The sequence below is a fragment of the Pagrus pagrus genome, assembly GCF_965226575.1.
Source record: "Pagrus pagrus genome assembly, chromosome: 23".
Classification (NCBI taxonomy): Eukaryota; Metazoa; Chordata; class Actinopteri; order Spariformes; family Sparidae; genus Pagrus; species Pagrus pagrus.
This window is the reverse complement of record NC_140205.1, coordinates 13113930-13130602: the sequence shown is the minus strand read 5'-3', so window position 1 is coordinate 13130602 and position 16673 is coordinate 13113930. Positions and strand designations below refer to the sequence as shown.

Sequence of the window (16673 nt, the reverse complement as noted above, 5' to 3'; positions counted from 1 at the left end):
AAAAAGGCAGAAGCCGAATCAAAGTAGAAAGACAGATCCTGCTCAATGTATGACCTTTTCCTCAAAAAGAGAGACAGATAGAGTGAGAGAGGGAGAAGGCTTCGTGATGAAACCCGTTTGTGTGAGCCTGGCTGCCAACAGTATGTTGATTCTCAATATGGTGCACTCTTTGTGTAATCCTGACTGCCCACACACAGCCATATAATACAATACACAAGCACACATAGAAGAAACACACGTACTCTACACATTCTGCAGCATTTCACACGCCCATACCCTAACACGCCCGCACCTGCGAAGGCATCGTTACGGGCATGGACACACATGAAGTGAGGCTTCATCCATACACACACACACACACAGGGGGATGCACTGAAACACACATGCGTACGGCACGCAGGCACGAAACATGACACAGTTTACCTTGGCTCCAGACTCACTGAATGAATCACCCAGAAATCTGTCCCTTCTGTCCAAAACTCTTAGCCTCAAAATCCCATTCTGCTGTAAAAAGCAGGCAACAAAATCAGTGGGTAATGTTGCTTCATGTCTCTCTGACTTGTCATACAAAGGACAAGGGCATTATACAACAAGCGCCGAGAAAAAAAAATCCCTTTTTCAACAAATAACAAATGTGTTTTGCCAGTTTGGCTGTCAGATTTTCTTCTCTTTTTTCTTTTTTCTACAATAAAATATGACCGAAATAAAAGTTGGAAATGGTGTTTTGATAGGAGTGTGTATGTTCTTAAGAGGCTCAGCAGACATACAAGAGAATGTCAATAGCTCTGCAGACCCGTCCCCATTCAATACCTGTTTAACTAGTCTTATGGGAGCCCGAGGGCCTTTGAAATGAACGGACACCGTGAGCTGTGTCTGAGTGATTTAACCCTTTTTGTAAGACCACCATCGCAGTGGGAACGAGAACGGATCCAGTGAGGTAGGGAGAGGGAGAGTGAAGGAGAGTTATATGCTTCTGTCAAATGTTGCTCTGACATTTAGGTCAGGCCAACGCTCTAAATGGCATGCAGACAGATTTACTGAGGGCTTTCAGAGAGGCCGACTGCTTGTCTTCTGACTGTCACACACTCGGGGCCTGCTGGTCATTGCTTAAGCTTTTCTTAACTCTTTGCTTCGTTTTGCCTACATGTCAGTGTAATCCTTCAACATGTCTTCTTGTTCTTGACATATACAAATGCATTGTTTCACTAAAATTTTCAATTTTATTTAAGCTCTGTACAGCTTTTGATGACATGATTTTTTTTCTCACATAATACAAGTCCCCTTTTCATTTTGCCCGTACACCGTATTCACATGGCGGCCATTTTCCTTTGACATCACACTCGGGGTGGGAAGCTCAAATGTCATAATGCTGTGTTGGAAAATTGCCATTTAACTGCCTCCTGATTGATCAGTTACTGGAAACACAATGAATGTTCAAAATGAACATTCAGAGGGACATCGGGCCGTATTTCAACATACTTGATAGCCCGTTAGCCTCCTAGCTTTCGACCACATCCTAGCTAACATTAACATTTGACACATTTTATACGATACGATAGGAAAGATGTAAAGACACATTTATCTAAACCTGGAAGTGAAATGCACTGGATGTAATCAAACAGTGATGTTAGCTAGGAAGTGGTTGAATTGCTAACGTTAGCCAAACGGTTATCCAAAAATGTGTTTGACCGTGTAAAAAATGCTCAGTGTCACTCCAGATTTTCACTGTCTAGCATTTTTTCAGTTGCTGATCAATCAGCAAGTGTTGAAATGATGATGATTTGTCAGTTTCAATGTGTTTAGCTTCCCACCCAGAGCTTGACGCCAGAGGAAAATGGCCACCGTGTGAATATGGTCTATTGTTCCTACACAACAGCAGCCAGTTATTGTTATACTTAAATGTCCACTTTGTAAGAAAGTTGATTTCGTTCCCATCTCGTCAAATACTGATGCTTTGAGACGGCAGCTGCACCGACCTACAATCCCTAAGCGGCAGTGTTTGACGAGTTGGGTGTGAGACTCAAAAACCAACTTTCTGACAAAGCTGACCTTTGAAAGTTAAATACTGCCTTCACTACACTTCCTAAGTGCAGTTAACAATTCAAAGAGAAATATCTGTTCTTCAATTCATGTTGTTTATTGGAGTAAGCTTCCACTCCAGTTCATCAGACAGTACATTAGCATTAAGTCATCAGTCATGATGCTGTTGACAGCAGGCCTTTTTTTTGTCAGAAATTCATTGCTATGGAAACAGCTTTGGCTTAATTTACTTGCTGCCAGCTGTAAAACACTGCAACTTGGACAGAAACTTAGAATCGTTTATAATGTTTGAGTTTGAAGTTGTGGTCTGTGGACTCGACTAGCCAAAGCGCATGAAGTAGGCCTAGATGAGAGAGTGCTTAGTGTGTGTTGGTGTCTGAACTTTTCCACTGACTGACTCAAGATATCTGAGACATACAAGGAATAAGGATGTCATCTATAATAGCCTTTGTCACCTCCCTCTTTATCTTCTCCTTTCTTTTCGCGCATCACAATTTATTGATCATTTTACTAAAGCAAGAAGACATCAAATGTATATTTCTGTTATTTTAATAAGTGATGTTGGTCAAAATGAGATTTGGTTTAACACTGCTTGTATATTAGGATGAACATGAGTGTTGCTGGCTGGTGAGATGTCAGTACTTCGGAAGCATGTATCTGAAAAATCTTTCCATGTACGGATATGATAGGCGTATGCGTTGCCCACCACGTGTTCCCATATTGTTTTATAATATAAAAATGTGTTTCTGGCCTTGAAAACATGTCTGAACAATGGCTCGTGGCTGAGATGCTCGCGGAGAACAAAGAACTGACTAGCGCTGTTGTTTTTCTAGGTTCAGAAAGGGCCGCCAAAGGGACATTTTCTCAGGAATGGCATGTCTCCTTGTATTAGTTGGCCAACTTGCAGGACAGCACAGAGAAAAACAGCTCATCATGATTCACTCTGCACTGCAAAAAATGTCCTCCTTTACGAGCCGCTTCGCCTCGCACTTGTGCTATTTTTCAAGTAAAATGAGGTGAGATTATTTTGGGGGAACAAAGCAAAACAAAACCGTCATCCACTGCAGCCATCCTGAGCCATGTGAGGGTATACATAAAGAGCACTCACTGAACCCTCCATCACCCCTTTCTCTTTACGTCTGTACGTTTATTAAGGCCACTATTCTTTTCTTCTTGATTAATTCAAACTGGCTATCAAAAGGAGCTCACCTATGCATTCCTTAAGCTCTCCCTCCTTGTCACTCTCTTCCTATTTACTGCCAAATCGTGACTACATCTGACCGGGAGCTCATGTTACAGTTACAGTTATACAGCATTCCTTATGAGTGAAATATCTGCCCCTCCTCCTCCTCCTCTGCTGTTCATCGTCCTCCTCTTCCTTTTCTCACACCTCCTCGTTGTGATGAAACAAACCCAGCCGACGGCACTAAAGATGACAAACAGCTCTGTCATCTCATGGTAATGCTGCTCATGAAAGCAAAGGAAATAGGAGTGCTCTAATGAGCGCTATAAAAGCATGAGATATGTTGGTGAGCGCGTCCTCTTAAAGTGGAATTTATGTTTAAAATGCAACAAAAAACACAGACTGGTTCCAAGTAGACTTTTTTTTTTTTTTTTTTTCATTTTGAAATAATAGGGAATGCTGCAGGAATGAGGCTGCACAACTAAAAATGTTTGAGTTATTCACATATTTTTGCATTCTGGTTCCATCGTCTCAAAATCATTTTTTTTTTTTTAATGGGTTTTTGGTTAGATGCCTAGAGATTTTTTCTTTCTTTATTCTACAACATAAAATACAGTAGAGACCATCTTACCATGGGATCACAACAACCGCGACGCCTCACGTTCAGACCAATTATAAGAAAGTAGTCATTACTATATGACCGCCGCGCAGAAAGTTGGGATAGCAAGTCATTTTCTTCAGTGAAAGAGAACCTGAGAGGGCACTTTATCACGTTTTGTTACCTGGGTGGGCACGTTAGAGGTCAGTTTATCGTGTTTTATCCATCGGGGCATCCAAGAAGGAACCATTGCAGGGTTCTTCAAATCCCTCTGGGTCCACCACTGTTGTCGTACTCACTGTTAAACAAACACCCTTGCTGATGAAAATCTATCACACATAAGGTTATTTAAATCTTTTTTTAATTCACTTTATATTTAGTCACATTCGCTGACTTCCTTCCTCACGCTCTGAAATCTCTCGTTACAGACAGAATGAATTATACCTTAATTGAAAATACGGATTTCATGGCTGGAAACATTCGGCATCGTGTAAGTACATAACTTTAGACATTTAAATGCAGAAATGATACATATTATATGAGTCATGCAACCATGGCCCGTAATTTGTAGCCAAGCTAACATTAGCTCTCTACTTCCGACAGCTGGAATAACGCATCAAAGATTATCTTGCTGAACCGAACGTGCGTGTATCATAAACTTTTTGTAATTAGCTTTATTTCCGCTCTAACACAAAATCCAATGGAAAATCCCATTGGCTTTTTTGTTAAGGGAGCGACCAACTTATATGGCAGCCTGCATGAATACGTCTCCCCTGTGGCAGTCTATGAACAAAACCATGGTGACATGACTACAGATTGATGGTATGTGGGCCCCCATCAATAGCTTGCACTCACTTCTTCCTTTAATCTAATAACAAACACATAAAAATGTTAGGAAGCAACCTTTAGCCTTCTGGTACCACTCCACTACTTTATTCTCCGATGAATCCTCCAGCAGTCAGTATACTGCAATTAGTGTTGAATGGGAGGCGACGGTGTCCCACGCACGCACAGCTTTCAAATGCCAAGTGACAACAGCAGAAAGCCTGGCTGTCTCAGTGATGCAAGAGCCGGCAGACATCTGGGAATGTCGAGTTGCTAAGGGTAGTCGGAGAAGGAGGCGAGGGGTTGGGGAAGGGCGGGCGGGCAGGGAGGCACGTAGCCTTGGTGGGAAAGAGAGAAGCCGAGATGGCAACGGGGGGGGGGAGATGAAGCTGGCAAGGTTGAAGGTTGAGGGAGGGGAGCGCAGGGCGTCGACAGGGAGGCTGCAAAGGCGGAATGGAGGGACGGGTGTATAAAAAGTGGTTCCCCAGACAGGGAGAGTGTGGACGATGCAGTCTGTCAGGTCTCCATTCTGTCAGCAGAGTGCCTCTGTTCCCCTCAGGCTGCACAACACGGCCCTGCCTCATTTTGCGCTCTCATCCACTCACATACCATGTCCTCACGCACCCTCTTGTCCCCCCGCCAGTGCACTTGACTGCACAGTGGTTTTCTGCCACAGGGATAAAAAATGGATTGTTATGCGTTTGTCGCTTTCATGCAAAATTGCATCTGAGGTTTAGGATTATGCAGATGGCGCCAAACGTTTGCTTGAGGTGATCACACAATTCCTATATTATTTTAGTATCAACCACAACCATTGGCCATGGTTTTGGTTGCTTAGACTGACTGAGCATGTAGTGGAGTCTTTGAAAAGTGGAGCTGCATTGTCATCTGCTGGGAGAAATGTAGCATTGCACCTTGGTTTGTAGAAAAATGGGTGTTTTTCCCATTGTAAGCTGTTGGCGTACACTAATCCAAAGTGTATGATGGTATCATGACAAGATACATTTTTTTAATCATGGGTAGCGTTAGCTGTAGTAGTAGTATTGTCTGCATATGGAGCATGACCAAAAAGAGTTGCAGAGGGACCTTAAAGACAACCTTTCTTCCTTTTTTTTTTTTCAAAATAAACAATAAATTCTTTAGTCTCTTTGAAGGGGCACTGTGTAGTTTTGGAGAAGAAATCCAAACTCAGAAAAATGTATTTTCTCCATGATTGAATAAACAAGCTGTTCTCAGCGGAAAATAATGTCCCCAGAGCACTGTCTGAAGCTAGAAAGGAAGCAGGGTCCGCCACGGTCAGTCACAAAACAAAGAGTTGGTTTATTTTGTTTGTTTAGGCATAAACAAAATCAGCCAAGGAAGAACTTTCTCTTCTGATCAAAATGTCTCTCCCCAAACTACATAGTGCACCTTTAAACCTTGGAACCTTGTGTCCTCAGGACAGCCCCCCTGAGATTATCCCTCACATGACAGTGCAATCCTTATTATAGTTTGCCTGTCTGTGCTCACATACCCACGTACACAGTTATGCATACCGACAGACACAGTCCTGTATACAGGCTGTAATGTGAGAATGAGGAGAGCATCACTCCAGATGATTGGCTCTCATTTTAGTCAGGGCTTGTATCACACGGTTCAGGCAGTGATCCAGAGAGTAAATTAAGTTGTCTTCCTCCGCTACCTCAGTGACCCTCAGCGACCTCATATACATTGCGGTACAAGCTCTCCCAGGCCTTCTAAATTCTTTATTCTCAATCCAAATCAACTCTTTAGATTTAGCAACCTTTTTATCTTTATAAAAAAGTGAATGAAAAATTGTCTAGGTGAGATTATTCAAGTTTCTTAAAGGTGCAATATGTAAGAATCGGCTGCCTGTTAGAGTTCGTGCTCCAAACAAATAGGAGGCAGCACTATGACCAGAGCAACCGCTAACTGCTAACTGTAGCTGCCATTGGCTACTTAGCTCAGCTAGCTGTGCAGATAGCGCTCCTATTAGCTGACTCTAACCAGCTTTAGAAACAACTTTGACTGGGAGCTCGGAGTACAGGAAGAGTGTTGGCGTTGTTTACTATCGAGCTGTCACTAGCTAGCTAGGGGCTAGCTGGCTAGCATGCTGAATTCAGTAGATATCTCTGCAACACAACACGTAGACGTCTTTGACATGATGTCAAAACTGATACTTCTTCACATTCTGTTAGTGTTTTGAACCAAAATTCTTACATATTGCACCTTTAATACTAAAGAACAACTTTCAGTAAATGAACTGACATAATATTCATACAATGAGGTATCTCTGACCTTTTTAAATGTGCCATTGATAATTTCGTTTTGAAATGTTTAATATTGTTCAACAGGTAAAAATGCAGATAGAGTAGATTGTCGTTACATGACCTGTCTCCTAACAGCTACCTCTCACTACCGTCTGCATTTGTAAACGTGCAACCCTCTACCTCCACCTACCACTGATTTATAATCCTTCTATGTTAGCCTGTGAGTTCGTCAATAATATAACAGGTAGCCTTGCACCTCAGGGTAACCTCAGCTCATCAACATTCTGTCCCTGCTCCTCGCTCTCTTCCCGTCACTGCTACTTTTCGTCTGCGTGCACTCTGGCAAGCTTTGCCAGGTTTGGTAGTGTGCCTCCTCAGAGCAGTGCCCTGTGAAGAGGAGCCCTCCACTGTGCCAACATTGGCTTTCGGCCAGTTTGTTAAAGGTGCCGGCGTGGGATTGGAGCCAGCTTACAAAAGGTCAACATACCCCAGACGGGATCGAGTGACTTCTCCTGAACTGCAGTGTCACTTTATCGCGCACACTGTCACACAGTCAGACTTCCCTGCTTGTGATGGACTAGCAGATAATATGTAGAGTGATACGACAGCACTTTAAGTATAGTACCAGAATGGGATGTGAGACAATGTCTGATGTCATTATTCATTGTGAGGTAACCTATGAAGTAATATCCATTTAGCCTGAACGTGCTCAAAGCCTATTTTAATAGAGTGCTGCAGGAATGAGTTAGCATTTTCACACTTACACTTCTTTCTTGAGGTCAATGGGTTTTTTTGAATGAGTTTTCCCATACATGGCTATAACAACACAAGCAGAAGAGATTTTCATGGTTTGTTCGACAACATTAAATACCCCACTTGTACCCCACTTTACGTGTCATTATAAAGGTGGCTGCTAACAAGTGGATAAATGATATGGGGGTTGTTGGGAACATTAAATGTCATCATGCCAAACAGGGAGGTTCACTTGTCCATCTTTACAGCCGGACTTTCCGACTTTCCAACATGTAGATTGATCAATTTATAGTAAGCGGGGTTAGCTACATTAGCTTTTTACTTCTTGCGATTTCATTTATGCTTCAAAAATCATTAAAGTGGTGTTACTTTGTAAAGATTATCTTGCCGAACAATACTTGTAAGTATGATAAACTTGTGTTTGCATCACAGAGCTTATTTTCTGTAATGATACATAATCAAATGGGAAAATCCCAGAATGCATCATCCCTGCTGCTCCCTATTATCATGTTTTGTCTGTTTTGATGCTTCTTTAGGGATGGACATCTCGAGGGATTTAATTTTTGACATTAAATAAAAAACGGTACATATAAAGGGTCTTTCAAATGGCGTTTATCCATTTAATAAAGAAGAAGTAATTTTATCCTATAGTATTCTTAAATGTGCACTATGTAGTTTTTGGGATGAAATTTTAAAATCTTTATTAAATGATTTTCATGCTTTATCAAACTAAATAAAAAAACTCTCTTTGTTTTCGTGAATAAACAAACTGACCTTAAAGGACAACACGATTTTATACTGTATTACTTTGTTTATATTTGGCGGACCCTGCCACCTTTCTAGCTTCAAACGGTGTTGGGACCTCATTTTCCTGTAAAGACGGCTCATTAATTCAGTTTTGTAAATAATAAATACTTCTGAGTTTGTATTATTACCTTATTTATAATGTAAATATCACTTTATCTGAGTTTCTGAATTTCTTTTCAAAAACTACATAGTGCCCCTCTGACCTCATAGCTGTTAGGAACAGGGATAAAATGGTCTGTTTGCCATGTGAGTTTGACTTGATTCCAACTCCTGTCAGCAGGCACTAAAATTGAAATGTTAAATGACTCCTTAGAGAGAGGCAAAGATTAGAGCACGGTTTTCACTTTAAAGACCAACTGCAGCGGTTCAAAGACTTGATTTATCTGATTATCAACATGTAATTCTGCTGAAACTTTCTAAGATTATGTACTTCAAACATCATCATAACTCTGACCTTTTTCTTAATGCTGCAGCTTCTTCAAAATGACCAAATTAACTTTATAGCAATCTTCAAATCCAAGAACAAAGAACTGCTGACTGCTTCTTCGGTCTGAGAAGGGTGTCATCTGCGGGTCAGCGAGCTATCTTTTGAGTTATATTGGAAGATTATGTGGCTGTTAATACACAGTCTGCAAACGATTGCCAAGAAGGATTACAATCTTTTTCTAGATTTGTACCGACTAGATTCATTTTTTTCATTAATCTAAGGTATGTGGTCTTAAAACACCATTATATAACTTGTTTCCACTCCACCTTGTTGCGAAGTACTGAAGGATGAAACTTCACATCGGCGTAATTTAGGTGACACTTTTGTCCAGTGAAATTCACAATGACTGATAGGACAGATAGGAGTTCAGTGTATGCTGTTTTGAAGACAACAAGCATGATTGTAATTAATGCAGGGTTAGATACAGAAGAAGTCATTAGGCTTATACAGTAGAAGAGGTCAGCTCTATTCGGGGAATTGGTATTTTTCCAAAGAACTATTAAATGCTTAAAAAAGGAGATAATTAAAAATGAATAAGGGGAAGATGCATAAAATACTGTATGGATACATCAAATAGAGCAATTTAACAAATGAAATCTGACCAAATCCGAAAGTAGACCCTAAAAAAGGACAAAACGCTATCTGTGTATATGAACTTAGGGTATTGGTTATAAGTAGATCTAGGGTACTTTCATTCATCTATGAACATATTGATGTGAAGCCAGACAAAACGAATCAACTTTTTCAACAAAAACTTTGTTGTGCAATTGTAAAAGACACAAAAAAGTTGTTTCTTCAATCATATGACTTTCTTTTATTGAAGAAAAGCAAGGAAAGAGAAAAGTTTCAAATCTCAAATGCCCCACTATTGCACCCTTTACCTACATGAATCAAACACATCCTCACTTTTGTTCCATTTAGTACATTGTAAAGTGATTTTGGGCCCATAAAACACAGCAAATAGTCACACATCATACACACGTGTTTGCAGACATTCAACAACAGGTGAATTTTCATAGAAATTTCTAAAACCCAAAAAAAAAAAATCCAATGCTTTTATTTCAATTTTGCTCAAATTAAATTCAAGATCATTTTCAAAAGATACATGTGTTTGTTGATTTGATTAATAAAGCCAAATCTCTCCTGATTCCAACACACCACACGGGGTCACAAGAAAAAAAGGGCCACGAGACATAGTATGAGGAATAAAGTGAAATGTTTATTTTCTCACACTCTCCTCTAATCAGTTAAATAGTAAACATAAAAATGAATAAATAAAAACACTCTTTGGTTGAACTGGCTGTGACTGGTAGACATATGCAACTGGTACACATTGCTTTGTTTTAAAGGTCCACTTTGTAAGAAAGTTGACTTTTAAGTCTCATTCCCAAATCGTCAGATACTCAAGAGACTCAAAAAACCACTATATTACAAACTGGACCTTTAAAGGGTCACAAGCCATAAAGGTGGGGGAACCACTGCACCAACTTTCCTTAAAAATGGAAAACAAACAACCAGATATACTGCAAATACACACTACCAAACACACTACCAGTGCTCTGTGCAGGATTTAATTGTATTGCACCATTTTGTAGTTTCCAATCATCTTCACAATGGTCTGAATGTACAAGATATTGAAGACTTTACAGTTAATTTGATTGTGATGTACTTGTGATGTGCTCTCCCTATCCCACCATCCCCTTGTTTGTCGTCGCTCGATGCCTCTTCCACTTATAAAACCACCAGCACAATGAAAATACGTAGAGCGCAGAGAATGCAGGGAAATCCCACATGAAACCGACGAAGAAGAATCCAGCGACTAAGAAGGCGCAGATTACAAGTCTGATGACGTGACTGAGGATGTATAACACACTCCACCAAACAAGACTATCGGACTCTTTTAATTTCTCAGAGGGGGATCTCTCTCGGGGAACTGATCGATTAAATCTCTCCTTGTGGGCGACTACGCTCTCTTCTATTTGTCTTCCTGCCTCCTGACGGGTGACTGATCGTGCTTTTATTTGAGTGTAGTTTCCCTGATCGCTCGGAGAGCTTTGGGCAGATTCGGTCAACCTACTCTGAGCTGCTGAGATGAAATCTTGACTGAGATGAGCACTTGAGTTCGAATCAGTCTGAGCTTCTGAGAGAAAGTGAGTTTGTTCTATTGTGAAGAGTGACTGACTTATTTCTTTTGGGGAGTATTCGTTGCTCTCAGTCTCTAAGGTTTGCTCTAGGCCTTGACAGAGACTTGAATTTGGATCAGGTGGTAGTTCTGTCAAGGAAAATACACCTGAATCAAAAGCATCATCAAAGTCTTTCTCAAAAAGAAGATGGCGATCTTGTGTGATATCAGCTGTGTCTACGAGCTTGTCCACCATTCCATCAACAATGTTTGCGTCTCTATCAGAGGCCTTCAGATCAAACACCTCTTCCCAAATCCCCCTGACCAAATCTTCTCCAAATCTTTCTATGAACATCTCCTCCACTCCAGACTCTATCACTTCAAGTGGTGCGATATTTTCTGCTGTAAGAGGGTCTTTTGTTCCCTCTGACAATTTTTTACATTCATCACGTGGAGAGCTCTCGACTTCTGCTGACAACTCTTGTTCTTTCAATTGAGCTGGTGCACTCCTCCTCTCCCCCTGAGGGTTTCCCACATTACCCATCAACTCCCCCGGTGCTTCTATTTCTAGCTTTCCAATACTCACCCTCTCATCTTTGTCTCTCTGACTCATATCTTCCTCTATTCTTTCTAACGTCTCCGCTTGGCGTTGAAGTTCTGTTGAAGTGTCTTTCTTCGCACTGATCTCCTTCGCCGTAACTTCTTCAGGGCTTATTTCGTGACCTACGTCCTCTTTCTGATCCTTCAGATCGTCCTGTGGATGAGTTTGTCTCATTTCCACCATCTCCACTGGGTCTGGGTTACATTTATCTGTTGGAAATGTATCATGGTCACTTCGGAAGACCTTTGTGTGTCTCGTCTGTGTTGGAAGGTTTATTTCCTGTTTTTCGTCAATTATTCTTTCAGAACTTGAGTAATTTCCTTCCTCTGTCTGATTTGAGACTAATACATGTTCACCTGTTTCAGATTTTAGTCCAACGTTCTCCTGCACTTCCCCTGCTTGGATTGGCCTCATCTGTTTATCATGTGCTTCGTCATTACGCTGCCATGCTTCCTCATTTAACACCTGAATAATTCCCACTTCTGCACCAACTTGTCTCTTTGTTTCTTCACTTGTTGTACAGTAGGAAGGCTCCACCTGTGCCTTTTTGTACACTTCCAAGTCTTCCTTTTTGGATGCGGCGTCGTCATTCTCTGATTCCTCCAATTTAAATTTGCATGCCATTATTTGGCTTTGCCCGAATATCTCGTCACAAGTCTGGTTCGGATTGAATTCATCTGTGTGTGACTGTGCAGGTCTTGTTTCATTTTCATCGCTCTCATTCTCCTCTAATGGATTTTCACTGTTTCGGTTCAGCCTGAATTCCTCACGATGCTTTTCATCTGCATACCTCTGGGAGATTTCACACTCCTCTGTTTTCTGTGGCCTAAATATCTCTTCTCCTGTAACTACTTCATTTTCTGTGCAGCTCTTTGCCATCCCTTCCTCCGCTCCTTGTCTGGATGTGGAAAAGACAAACCTCTCCCCATCCTTTGTCCCATGTCTGATTGTCCCCCTAAATGCCAGCGTGTCATCCGTCGCATTGTGCGAGGTACCTGTACCCTGCCCTTCCCTGCTGGAAGAAAGACCCTCAGCCAGCCTTGCTCCCTGTGAGATCCTATCAACGGCGCTGGCATTCTGAGGCTCTGGCTTTGCTGTCATGTCTGTTGTCTCCAACTCCCCTGAGCTTGTTACGAAGTCAGCTGTGTGTGGTGTGAAGGGCTCATCCTGTCCTATTCCTTCTGCTCCTTCTATTATTCCATCTCTTTCTCGTTCCCACATCGCTTGCTTGTGACACTCAGTTGAACTGTCAACAGAGCCCTTGGACACAGGCGTTGCCCCCTCGAGGCTAAATTCCTGCAAAGTGTCTGTTACGGAGTTTGTCTCTGACCTTTGGGAGGCATCTTGTGTCGTCGTGATGTCATCTCGTGGGCTGCTGACACGTGCCTCTGCTGGCTGGTGGTCTGCAGTGTTCACGGCGACATTAGCCAGCGATGTTTCGCAAGTTTCTGACAGCAGCTGACATGCTGATGAGGTGTGCTCATGTAAGGTGGTGGGTGTATCCGTGCCCACCTGAAATTCATGCTCTTGACTGCTTGCCGCATATTTGGTCTTGGCCCCGTTATCGTTTGAGGGAGACACCGACGCTGCTGTCTGCAGCCATTCTGACTCTGGAACACCAGAGTGATTCGTACAGCTTGGCCCATTAAGAAATGCCTGCCACGCGTCGCATACCGAGGTTTCTTTACCAGCGATATCATCTGTACCGTTAAGAAAGGCCTCCCACATATCATTAACAGAAGGTGTATCTTCTACATTTTCCACTGACGCTTTCGACAGGGTCATTTTAGCTTTCCCAGTCCAGATGTCATCCACGTTAGCAGACCCCCACCGATGGGCTTTGTCATTGTTCCAGTCCAGTGTAAGCAGAGGAATCTCATGGTATGTGAGCACCTGTGGACTCTCGTTGGATGGTTTCTTTTGGCGTTTATGGAGAACGCTGGCAGGGTCACCCCACAGTGCTGGCAAAGGCTGAGAAACTTTCTGGCCGTTGCCTGAGTCATGTGAATCAGACTCTGGTATGTGCTGCCTCCTTTGGGAGAAGTAGTCCTGCACACGTGCCAAACGTGTTGCTCTGCGTCCACTTTTTATGCTATCCACCTGTCAAAAAAGCCAAAGGTCAACGGTCAAGCTTAGTGTTAATGCTTGAACTGCTAACCACAGGCTCCCACCTCAAAACTTTGTTAGTCGTTAGAGTCATCATCCACTTTCAACCCTGGCAAGATGACAAAAACTGAATGAAATGGCCCAGCGGTTGAGTATTCTTTGATATTTAACATTAACGTGATTGATGATGCAATGTTGCGCAACACCGCTGAAACCCTCAGCACATTTTTGCTTACATCATCAACTTTACCGCACGTTAACAGGCAGGTTTCATTAATTATTAATAGTCTGCACGTGAGTGATTTTAGACATGCTCTCAAGTGTCAGGTTAGCTGACTTTTCATATCCTTCTGGGACACACTGAGCAACTAGCAGCATGACATGCATCTTGGCTCAGCTATCACATCTTTGCAGATGCAATCTCTCACTCTGTAACTACAGTTTATGTCAGCAGCTCGAGAAAAACAAAACAAGCTGTTTTGTTGCAGGCAGACTTCAAGAAGAGTCTGTTAGTCCGAAAGATAATAAATAAACCTCACCGAAGGTTTGTGTTCTTTGCGGTGTAGTAGTGATTGTATATCTGTGCTGTTCATTGTCTTCCTGTCGGTCTCTTCTGCTTTATCTGTGGCCAGCGCTTTTGCAAAAAAAAAAAAAATACAAAGACAAGGGTCAAGGTTTGCTTACACACTTAGTGTATACACGCACTCATGTATGTATGCATGCAGACACATATAAACATAAAGTTTACACACCTGCAACAACTGTTGATGTGTTACTGGTGTCTCTGGTCTTTTCCTCTGCACTTCCCCTCCTGTGGTTCATAGTAAGGTAAGAATAATAAAGCTCACAGATGTTTTACAGCTGTTTAAACAGATTCCTTCCAAAATGCCAAATTTGTTTCAATGATTACTTGAGAAAATGTTGCAAAAATGACTTGTTATAATGTCTACTGATACAATTTCTTTGTCAGTGTTTGTACCATCTGCTGTATTATCACATTTCAAAAACTTTAACACTGCAGCAAGTCAGAACAGATCATGCTAAGACACATGAAGAAACCTTCGCCCCTAAAGCAGAAAACAGCAACTTGTGAATTGGTGTTAAGGAGGATAAAATGAGGGTGTCTGTCTTCCCCCTGCCATGCTGAGACGTCATGGAATCCTGGACAGACAACCGACCTTAAATGGGCTTTACATGTACTGAAAAGTTACATAACAGCGTACTGTAAACACAAAACGGCCCAGCCAGCAGGCAACGGAAGCTTGTGCTTCCACCTGATGAGAAGAGCAGTTTAAAGGGGCAGTTCACCCCAAATCAAAATGACATATTTTCACTCTTACTTGTAGTGATATTTTTCCATCTCGATTGTTTTGGTGTGAGTTGCCTAATTTGTGAGATATTGGCTGTAGAGATGTCTGCCTTCTCTTGAATATTATGGAACTAGATGGCACCAGGCTTGTAGTGTTCAAGGCGCCCAAAAAATACATTCGAGAGGCTCATGCGGGTAGAAAACATTAATGGCTGAGCTGCAATGTTAGCTAGCTTAGTTAGCCAGCCTCTCATCTACAAGTAGATGTATTGACATCTATTGATGTACAAGGGTGATGTGACTTCCTTCACCAAAGATATATTTAAAAAATTATTCAGGTTCTCTCACCTGAAAGCTTTCAGACAGCTCCTCGTGCTCCTGTAGCTGGCACTCTCCCCTTGTACTTGAGGCCCATGCTCATGTACATGTCCCCTCTGGTGGCAGAACAGCACATAGTTCATGTCGTTGTTATTAGCCCAAAATGTTCCCACTGAGGTCTCATAACGCAGACAGATGTCCAGTCTGGTCCCCTCTCTCCCAAAGGGAGGAACCAGGGTATACTTAAAGGTAAACCTGTCTGTTTTCCTATCACTAGACCCAGGCACGTACTTGGCCGACAGGTCAAAGAAGCTCGCCCAGCGATCCAGGCTCATTCGGGCGTAAACAGACTTACTGAAGCAGAGGTTGACCACCCTGATGATGCCGCGGATTGTGGTGGTTCCAGGAAGGAGCTCGATGCTTTCCAGCTCAACCATCTGTGCCTGCAGCCTCTGGTCCAGCTCCTCCGGGGACGAGGGGACTGTAAACAGACAGGACATGTAGAACTCCTCCAAAGGAAGGGTTGCCTCCCTCTCAGGGGGCAGGCTGACATCTGACTCTGTCTCCTCAGCATTGTTAAACTCTTTAACTGACACCAGGTTAAGGCCAAATGCATCTGCGAATGACACCTTCCTCCGAACAACCAGTGGGGGCTCTGGTTCCGAGTCCTCGTCTGTTTCCTCTTCTGTCGTGGAACCCGTCCTGGATGAGGCCTCCATTCCAACCTCTTCCAGCTCCCCACTTTTTTCCCTTCCCTCTGCCTTCAACAGCACCCCGTCCTCTTCCCAGGGTTTGATGTACATAGCCTCCATAATGTGCTGTGGTCTGAGAGGCAGCTGTCTGCCCGTCCTGCCGTCTGTCTGGCTTGGAGGGTGGCACAGACCAGAGTGCCCCTAGCCTGGCTGCAGTGATACTGTAGAGGGGAGAGCAGGGAGAGGACGTGACCAAGCAGATGGATTCGGTTACAGCTGAACATTGTGCGTCTGAGCCAGGCCTATTAATAGGACACATATAACTAGACCAGGGCTGGCCATTTATCCTCTCAGTTATCCTCACACAATATGTTTGCTAGTAACGAAATACATACATGAAAATTATAGCTTCTACAACACACTTAAAACTAGTGTCGAAACAAGTCTACACATTAAAGGGAAACAGAGAACATCTGACCCCCAACCATTACCAAGCGGTATTATTTTTGGCGCTGCTGTTGCCAAAGACACCCTTATCGCTCTCCCTCTTCCTTGTGGTAGC

At 42.5% G+C, this 16673-nt stretch overlaps 1 protein-coding gene across 2 annotated transcripts; it reads right to left on the bottom strand.

Moving 5' to 3' along the window:
- Window positions 1–9797: 9797 nt before the first annotated feature.
- ppp1r3aa (protein phosphatase 1, regulatory subunit 3Aa) lies at window positions 9798–16304 on the bottom strand. 2 transcript variants are annotated; one of them, XM_084345928.1, is made up of 5 exons: window positions 15775–15988; window positions 15450–15535; window positions 14545–14603; window positions 14332–14426; window positions 9799–13786 (listed from the first exon to the last, which is right to left on the bottom strand). In XM_084345928.1, exons 1-5 carry the CDS (start codon window positions 15970–15972, stop codon window positions 10649–10651), a joined length of 3576 nt encoding a protein of 1191 aa, XP_084202054.1. In that variant the 5' UTR covers window positions 15973–15988; the 3' UTR covers window positions 9799–10648. The 2 variants fall into 2 exon arrangements, with proteins under 2 accessions (XP_084202053.1, XP_084202054.1); XM_084345927.1 differs by having other exon boundaries at window positions 9798–13786; window positions 15450–16304.
- Window positions 16305–16673: the final 369 nt, after the last annotated feature.

Excerpts from the sequence above, each read along its gene's own strand:
- ppp1r3aa (XM_084345927.1), bottom strand. The coding sequence starts at position 16,231 with ATGGAGGCTATGTACATCAAACCCTGGGAAGAGGACGGGGTGCTGTTG. Across the intron at positions 14,427-14,544 it reads CACATCAACAGTTGTTGCAG|CGCTGGCCACAGATAAAGCA; the intron begins GTGTGTAAACTT and ends TTTTTGCAAAAG. Across the intron at positions 13,787-14,331 it reads GCAAAGAACACAAACCTTCG|GTGGATAGCATAAAAAGTGG; the intron begins GTGAGGTTTATT and ends CTTTTTTGACAG.